The following is a 9,513-nucleotide window of genomic DNA, read 5'->3' on the forward strand; positions in this document are numbered from 1 at the left end:
CGCCGTGACACGGCGCGCCGACGCCGAGAACTCTGGTTCACCCCGCTCCAGCTGTTGAGGAGAGGGCAACCGCGGGGCAGGAAGATCACTCTTGTCTATTATGACGGGATGAACATCACACACACACACACACACACAAACTCGTATACAGATATACACACACACACACACAAAGGCTCAGCGTCAAGCCCATCCCACCTAATGGCCGTCGCTTCATACTGCTAACGGGCGCTCGGGGAGGCAATGAGGTTTGCCATCCATATAGCCGTGACCCCTGGATGACTTCGCTCCCCCGTTCAACCTCCCCCTTCATGACCTGGCAATGGCACCCTATTAGGGGGAGAGAGGGGAGACGGAGAGACAGAAATAGGGTCCGGGGTCCCGTTTGAATAGAGCGGCCACCGACGCAAACATCGGCGTGTTGAGTACACAAATCTCCCCGCAAATGGGGTCAAAGCTAGTGCTTAGCCATTTGTTTTGATTCCCCCCCGCCTCCCCCCTCATTTCCTTGGGAAATCATAATGGTTAGCAATCACGGGGGGCAATGACGCCGCCAATAGAAAGGCAGCGGCTCCGTCTTCAGTTTTTTTTTTTTTTATCTCTTTGACGCATATCCCTCTCGCGCGGGCTAAATGCATCCCCGACACGTCGCCAGCCACACACATGATTGAGCAGCAGTACGCTCGCATCCCGAGAGAGAGAGAGAGAGAGAGAGAGAGAGAGACATATCAAGGCACAGTCACGAGAGAAGAGAAGCAGGGGGAAAGAGCGGTAAACAGGATTGCGTGAATGCCAGACACAAATGTCAACTTCCTCAGCGCCGCCCGTTCGCGCCCTATCGAGCCCCCAACCTTCAGAAAGAAACGCCGAAGCCTCCGGCTTAAACCGCGCCCACACGGTTTAATCTACAAATCTCAGACTGACAAAACACTTTCACTAGATGCAACAGGGTTTGGCATTTTACACTCCTTCACATGCGCGGGCAAAAAAAAAAAAAAAAAGACTCACCACCCCGCCAAGTGTTTACTTAGAATTTTACAGATTTGATTGGAGAGCTCTGTGGTGTATTAAAACGTAACGGCGCACGTGGATTCACACAAGTGGCGGCAACGCATTCCCACCGAGGTGTGCATTACTTTGTGTTTTCGTTTGCCTCGGAGGCAGCGTAGAGCGGGCCGATTCGGGAGCTGAGTCAGAGAGGAGGAGGAGGAGGAGAAGGAAGAGGATGAAGAGGAGGTTGATCTCTGCTCGTCTTTAAGAAGTGGACCATCTGCAGCCAAGCAGGTCAATGTGTTAGGCAGACCCCCATGTGACTGCAGCCGGCTCTCTAGGCTAATCCTACTACTTGTGTGTGTGTGTGTGTGTGTGTGTGTGTGTGTGTGTGTGTGTGTGTGTGTGTGTGTGTGTGTGCGCGTGTGTGTCCTCACCAGGAGCCCCTCTGGCTGCACAGACATGTGCACAGACATAGACATGTACACACACACACACACACACACACACACACACACACACACACACACACACACACACACACACACACACACACACACACACACACACAGCGCCCAGACAAAGCCAGAAGCCAGTCAAAACAGTTGTTAGGACCAGTCTCGTGTCCTCCAGATCTAATGGCTGCCTGATTTATACACGACCGCGCAATGGGCCGCTTGGCTGAGGATTTATGACACGTGAACCAACATTTATGTGTGGTGTCCCAATGCACTCAAGTTTGTGTTTATGTCTGCGTGTCTTTATTTGCATGTGACAGTATGGGTTCAAGTGTGTTTATGTGTGTGTGTGTGTGTGTGTGTGTGTGTGTGTGTGTGTGTGTGTGTGTGTGTGTGTGTGTGTGTGTGTGTGTGTGTGTGTGTGTGTGTGTACATGTCTCCGGCCCTTACAACTCGAGGTTAACAGCCGGCTGCTTTCTCTGATCAGGTTACAAAAGTGGGTGTGTTCCCTCTCTCCTCTGTCGCCTGCATGTCTGCCTCTCCCTCGCCCGGTCTCTCTCTAACTCATTCTGACTCCCTCACTTTCTTCTGGTGCTTCTCTGCCTCTCTTCCCCCCTTTCTGGCTACAGAGGCCTGAAGCTTGCGTCATCCAAGGCCTCTCCCTCTGGCACCACTACAGACCACCTCTCTTCCTCCCTCTGGTCTATGTTCCTCCCCTTCTCCTCCTGCTTCCTTTCTTTCTTCCTCCCCATCTCCTGACAGCTCCTGACAGGGAGCAGCCCCGCAGCCGGTCCACGCTCCCTGCAGGAGGCCGGGACCCATGACTCTCTTCCGTGACCTCCCAGCACCTCCGCGGAAAAACCGTCCCACCAGCCGCCCGGCGTCACCTCGGCGTCACCCCGGCGTCGCCCGTGCGGGACGGCGGCACACACCCCTGAGGTTCTGTCGCTCGCACGTCCACCCAACAAAGCGCCGGCCCGCGGGGTGCTGTTATGTCCCTCTGACGTGACCCGATATCTGTCCAGCACACGTGTGTAATGTCTAAAGCACAAAGATGCACAGTCCAGTTAGTGGAAAGATGCTCACGTCTGTCCCATCTCACAACTACGGCCAACTGGAAACAGTCGCACCGTACGCTGCATGAAAACTCACAACTGAAATTCACACATGCATCTTACCGTAGAGTAGTAAATCACAGCCTCGTCACGCATCACCAATTTCAACAAGCAAGAGAAAATGCAGTGCCAATGTCTCAGGTATTACCTGTTGATAGATCTGGGCCATTCTGGTAAAGCTGTTATTGTCAGTAGTAATTTGTGTTGTCTCGATTGCAAAAAAAAAAAAAAAAAGACCCAGAGAGTATGTTCACTTTCACAAATCGCGCGCACTTTTTCTCCGGAGCTCCCAAAAAGTTAACGGAGGAGCACATCAGACGTCTTGATTTATCGTCACCACGGCCTCAACTACGGTCTTCGTTTCAGCAAGGTGTCTGTGATTTTATCTGAACCGTCTGATGCCAGCAGACAACAGCGCTTCACACCCATTTATCTTTTTACGTCGACTTTATCTTGATATAAAACAAAGCTCAGTGATCAGCAGAACTCTCTGTTGTGTTCTAAACAATAGGACAAATTTAAAAAAAAAAAAAAAAAAACATCTAAAAGACAACTATCATCCATGCGAAGTTCCAACATACACAGCCGATCCTAAATGTGACCGGGTGTCTATTCTTTAAGTATTTTATCAGTGTTGAAGTTTGCCGTGCGTGCACACGGTTTTACATGTTTGTTAGACATTACCTTGTCTTTCTCGTGAGGGAGCAACCGGACGGGCGGCAGCGACTGCAGAGACACCATCTTGGTCCCGTCGTCCTGGGAGCTGCTACGGCTGATGAGCTGGAACAGGGGACCCTGCTTGGCCACGCGTCCGTGGGCCACGGCCCTTTTCAGGGCCACCCTCAGCTGCTGGTGAAAGAGGCCGGGCCCCATGGAGCCGCTGCCTGACAAGTAAGCTGCCACGTCAGCCTGGCACTTGAGAAAGCGCTCAACGTTCTTTAAGGTGGAACCGCCGGGCTCGTGGAGCCCCTCCAGCGCCCGCTTGATCAGCTTGTTCCAGTCCAGTCCCGCTTTCTTCCCCGAATGGGAATGAGAGCTGCCACCCCCGCTGCTGCTGCTGCTGCCGCCGCTGCCGCCGCCGCTGCCTCCTCCACCAGAGCTGCTGCCGCCACTGCCGCTGCCGCTGCCACTGCCGCTGCCGCTGCCGCTGCCGCCACCTCCTCCTCCTCCACTAGAGCTGCCACCACTTTTGGGCTTTGGCAGAGCCAAGCGCCCGGGGTTATCTGGGTCCTTGTAGGAGTTGAGACCTTTGTTGGTGACCTTAAGTATGGTACCATCCTTGACACTGAGCTCTAACTGCTCCAGAACCGTTTTGCGGTCCAGACCGTGGGACATAGAGACTGCGTTGCAAATGCGCTCCTCTGACGGTCGCTGCTTCTGCTTCTTCACCTTCTTGATGGCCTCCAGGATCCATTGGGTGTACATAGGGTTCGCCAGTTTCACCATGGCGGCGGTCTAGGTGGGTGTGGGGGCCTTACCGCAGAGACCGCAACTCAAAAAAAGGGGACTGTAAGCCAAGCAAAACACCTGGCCTGCGCCGTAGCGCCGCCGCCTCCTCTTCCTCTTTGCCCTCTACCTGCTGTTTATCCCTTGTCTTGGGGTCGCACAGAAAGTCCCTCAGAAGCTGAGTATGAGCAGCACGGAAAGGAGCAGCTGATCATAGCACAACCCCCCCGAGGCCACCCTCCACCCGGTAAAATCTGTCCCACCCACCACCCACTCCCAGCCAGGTGAAGGTCCCTGGCGAGAAGCAGGGGGAGTGGAGGAAGTAGCACGTCTATTCGCAACTTTCACCCCCACAGCACACAAAGTTGGGTAGAGCAGATCGTAATGATAAGAGGGCCACAAAAAGGCGATATTTCCTTCCGAGACTGACGCAAAACAACGTAGAGACAGTCAATAAGACCCGTTCAGTTAGTTTCCTAACACTGGCAAACTAACCAATTCTCAATATGAGTTGTGCGAGATGATCACGGACTCCATGACATGATATTAGTGTTTCGATGATCAAGGTGAGGGTAAAACAGCTGATATGTCTCTGTGGGTTATAATATTCCAGAGGACGATGAGGATTTTTCTCTGCCTCCACGTTTCCTCGTTCTTCACTTGTTCTCTCTTTTTTTTTTTTTACTCTTCCAGCAGTCGGGGCTTCTCAGCTCCGGGTCGGAGCCGATATCTCACCCCAGGGAGCAGCCGGGGCTGATCACCTTCATGCCTATTGGACCTCAGTAGATGACGAAAACTGTAGTCGAAAGAAAAATGACAACACAGAGAGAGAGAGAGAGAAATATTTTAGTGAAACCTTACAGACGAAAGTGAAACACCTTGCCTTTGAATAGGAACACAATACCACAAGAAAGTATTTAACGGATGTTTAATTAAAGACTGTACCGACACACACAATGCCTTGACACAGATATATAAACAGTACCGTGATGTTTGGCCATTAACAAAACATGCACTCTTCTAACACACGTTATCTCTGTTATAAACACACGAGCAACTCATATTGATAGAAATACGATTGACACAACCACAACCAGCAGAAGACAAAAGTGCTGATAACAAACAAGCACGACCACAAGCATCCGATATGTCTCACAAACGATGTACGGCGCGAGATATACCAAAAAAAACAACAACAACAACAAAAAAGGTCAACAACATCATCCTAAAATCTGAACTGGGAAGTTGACAACTTGGCTAGTTGGGTTGCTAACGTAAACACGATGCAGTCGAAGCACAGACTGTTAGCAAACATTAGCTGAGAGGCTAGCTATAAAAAAAATATATATATAAACAAAAACAAAAACAAAATAAAGCTAAATTAACTGTCGCGTCGCCAAACTTGTTCCCTGCCGTTGCTGTTCAAGTCCCGCTGATATATTCTCGTCAGGCAGTCTGACAACAAGCCTTCCCGCTAACCGCTGTTGTTAGCCCGAGCTAAGCGTTAGCCAGGCGAAGCTAACGTTACGATCAAAATGTTACAAACGTTTAAAACAAAACAAAAAAAAACGTAAACAGCGTGAAAACGAGGAGAAGGTTTCAGCACCAGCGGCTTTCTCCTCCTCTCCTCCTCCTCCTCTTCTCCCCCAAGCACAAAAAGGACAAACATCCCCACCTTGTTCCCGACAAATACTCAAAACAATCACACAGAATAATCTCTCCTGAATGTCATTCACGTTTTAAATCGCGGCCTTGTTACAAAAAAAAAAAAAAAAAAATGGAGGAAAAAAAAATGGAGAAAAAAAAAAAAAAAAAAAAAAAGGCACAATGCAACTTTTACCAGACGGCCATCTCAAGACACCTCCGCGGTACCGTGCTGCTCTCCTGCGGGCCTCCTCCTCCACCACCACCTCCACCTCCAAGCCTTCCTTTTTTTTTTGTGGTTGTTTTTCTCCCCCCCCCCCCCTGGCAGCGGTGTTCCTCGCCGTCCCGCGCCGTGCCTCCGGTCCTCTCCTCCCGCCGCCTCCCGACGTACAAACAAGCCGAAGCGGCGCGGTGAAGACAAGGCCGCTCGGAGCGGAGTAAGCTAGGCCTCGGCTTCCTCCTCCTCCTCCTCCCTCCCTCCCTCCCTCTATATCCTCCTCCTCTCCCCCCCCCCCACCACCACCACCACCACCCACCTCCGCGATCACCATCCCTCCGTACCCCTCTCTCCCTCTACCTCTCGCGGTGCCCCCCCCCTCCCTCCTCCTCCTCCTCCTCCTCCTCCTCCCCCTAGAAAGCCAGCGCCGGTCCGGTTCTGGTTTCCGAGGGAAAGCTCGCGTAAAGCGGGCCGTGGAAGAAGAAGAAGAAGAAAAAAAAAAAAAAAAAAATCTCACACAACACACGCACACACGCACACAAGCACACCCCACAAACCCCGGCTTCCGCTCGCTACTCACCGGGATTTCGTGTCGAGCCGCCGAGGAGAAGGTGCCAGAACCGTGCGAAACGAAGACAACAACAAGCCTAAAAATGCAGCCAGAGACCAGGGGCTCTAGAGCCGACGCCATCTTTGAGTGGAACAGGAGCACGGCTGGTGGGGGAGGGGGGAACACTGAACCCAGGCAGGGCCAAGGGACCGTCTGCATGGTGCGAGGCGAAGATCCAGGGGAAGGAAAAAAAAATAAAAAAAAATTCACTGCAAGGCGCGGGGGCGGCGGCGGCGGCGGCGTGCTGTTGCTATGAGAGGGGTGTGGATATTGCTTGAGCACATGAAATGGAAGAAAGGGACAGATGGTGGTGGTGGTGGTGGTGGTGGTGGTTGTTGGAGGAGGAGGAGGAGGAGGAGGAGGGAGGAAAAAAAAAATAGAAAGAGAGGATAGGTGTTCACGCATCCTCTGCTGTACTACAGCTACACAAGGAGGAGATTCAAGGGAGCGTCTGCATGTTGCCCAGGAGTTGTAAAAAAAAAAAAAAAAAAAAAAAAAAAAATCAAAGCCAATGAGCGTGCCTTAACGTTAGAGGGTATTTAAAGATCAAAGTGAGACACCCCTCCACACTGCAGTCTATTGTAGAAGCTGTTTTGTGTTTTTTTTTTTTTTTTTTTTAAACTGAAGATGGAAAGCGATCCACACAGATTCGGTCCAACCAGAGATGATCAGATGTTGCAGTGTGGAGCTATCTGGGGTATTACACTCCATGATAAAGCATGCTATTATCTACCTATGCAGAGCAGTGCACTGATGCTTTGCTCGTCAGACTGTGAAACGGAGAATTATCTTTTCCGCCAAAAGAAAATGATTATGTAAACTGTCTGTGGCCGATCCACTTTAATTCATTTCATTAAGTGACAGCTGAGTCTAACACCTTTTCCTTAGAATTTATGTTTACAGAAAGAAGGGGGTGGGTTACAGCTCTCAGTGCAACATCAATTACAGCATCTGGTGACAGACTGAAGCAACATAATGTAAAGATATCACTCTCGGTGCATTTGAACCTGCACTGCACTCAATTTAAATGTAATTTGCCCTGAATGTGCGTAAAGTTATGGATACTTCGGGTCCTAATACGTCACGCAAAATTAAAAAACATTAAAAGTGAGGTAGCTGCTATTAATCACAGATAAAGTCACACTTATTGCGGCGTGATTTATCATGATTTACATCCGTCTCTTCCTCATAAGAAAAACATTCAATTGAGGAAAACGGATTTTGCTGCTTCCAAATTCATGATCATCTTGATACAGGGGCGCTGGTGTTGGAAATCTGGCAGCAATCTTCCCTTTTCTATTACAAGCTAATGCCAAAAGCTCCCTGGGTGGAAATTAAATTATCTGGAGCTTTTGTGTAGAATGATGTGTACAACAGTCCTCAGAGACAGATTACAGTGTGTCTTATAGGGAGCAATTAGACCTGATGTTTTCTCATGTTAGAGGTGTCTGGTGAGAGGGTGCACCGCCGTCAGCTCACTGGTGATCAAATAAAACCGGTAAGGTCACACTTTAACTCACTGTTTATCCTGCACTTCTTCGGGGACCGATAAATCACATTGCAACGACGGGGCACTAATTATAATTAACGGTAGTGTTATTACACAGATAAATAGTGTGAAGCGCTCACTCATGAACGGCTATTAGGACGCATCCTGAGGACTCATATTACATCAGCGTGTACAGTATAGGCCCGGCTAACAGATGGACAATACTCAGGAGGAGCTTTGCACCACACCGGCCATGAATAAATAATGTTGTGTACCGTGATCCACGGCAGAGGCCATGTTCACAATGTCGTACACAACAACAGAAACAAACAGGGTGGGACGCGAGGGGGGCGGGGGGAGGGGCGTGGGGGAGTCATTTCATTGTAATTTTGATAAGTATTGATTCTCAGTCAGATAAATGGAGTCACAGGCACAACTCGAAGACTTTTACAAGCTCAAACTGAGTGTTGTCATCCGCCACAGTTTCTGGAGGAACGAGGGCTGAGATATGGAGGAGCTTAACGGTTTTTTATTGGAGCTTGCTCAGTTTTATATGGGTTAACTATTACAGCGTACAACTGTGCACAATCATGTCATCTGTTATGTAGGCGATGTGTTTTAAAACGAGGAGACCTTCGAACTCACATGATGACTTAGCAATTTGCTCGTAATCTCCTAAGGAGTTCTGATAACTGATTAGTTGTTGGTGGGAAAAGTTTGAGATTTGAGGAAATACACGTCCACATCACGAGAATATTGATTCCACTGTTTTTATCTGCTTCTAAAAAGTTAAGCCAAGTTTGCTGGATAGTTTAGCATTAAGACTGCGGGGGATTTAGACTGGGAAACAGCTAATAAATGAACACATCATGATGTTTCTTTGATTTATACAGGAGCCGTGTCTTCCTAAAGTGTTTTTATTATTTACCGTGGGGTTGCCGGTTGACCAGTGGAGAATTAAAAAACTCACCTCAAAACTGGCATTTTTACTCTTAGGTTTTTGTTATATTATATTCTAAGTTACTTTGTGAGCTTTAAAGGTGCACTATGTAGATTTTTTATTTAGGTTGGACAGAGCAATGCCAGCTGTTACCTTGTGTTTACAGTCTTTATGCTAAAGTAAGCCAACAAGCTGCTGGCTCAAGATTCATATTGATCAGACACTGAAAATATATAATTGTAATTGATAGTTTAAGATATCTGTAAACTCTCGGTGACACAAAACAAGCAACTTTAAAGGCAAAATTGTGAGATACTTTTTCTCCATTTTTTTTAACCTATTATATATTATTCAATCTGAAATTAAAATGTAGTAGCTATAAAAAAATATATATATTTTTTTTAATTATTATTTATTAATATCCCTAAAATGTACATTTATGTCTAAAAGTGTAAAACTTTTTGACTGGTGGACATTTCCTTTTACCACTGCTACCCAAAGAAAAATCTGACAAGTTGAAATTTCAAAACATTGGTTTCAACAGTTTCGGATCAGCTTTAAGGTTGAAAAAGTGAACAACTGTCACAGAGCAATAAAATGTAGC

General features: G+C 48.3%; 1 protein-coding gene across 5 annotated transcripts in view; it reads right to left on the reverse strand.

Annotated features, from left to right (window-relative positions):
• kat6a (K(lysine) acetyltransferase 6A) overlaps positions 1-6,609 on the reverse strand; it is a 30,849-nt gene extending 24,240 nt beyond the window's left edge. For 4 of the 5 annotated variants that reach the window (XM_069701628.1, XM_069701629.1, XM_069701626.1 and 1 more), the window contains exons 1-2: positions 6,451-6,609; positions 3,248-4,805 (exon numbers count right to left, since the gene is read on the reverse strand). In XM_069701628.1, coding sequence (XP_069557729.1) covers positions 3,248-4,009 — 762 coding nt within the window. In that variant the 5' untranslated portion in view covers positions 4,010-4,805; positions 6,451-6,609. Of the gene's footprint in view, positions 1-3,247; positions 4,806-5,849; positions 5,906-6,450 lie in introns of those variants that run through there. The other variant, XM_069701627.1, reaches the window with a different exon arrangement.
• Positions 6,610-9,513: the final 2,904 nt, after the last annotated feature.

The sequence above is a fragment of the Brachyistius frenatus genome, unplaced genomic scaffold (assembly GCF_029030835.1).
Source record: "Brachyistius frenatus isolate BFR_SWC_R1_liver_20210118 unplaced genomic scaffold, ASM2903083v1 Contig_37, whole genome shotgun sequence".
Taxonomy (NCBI): Eukaryota; Metazoa; Chordata; class Actinopteri; family Embiotocidae; genus Brachyistius; species Brachyistius frenatus.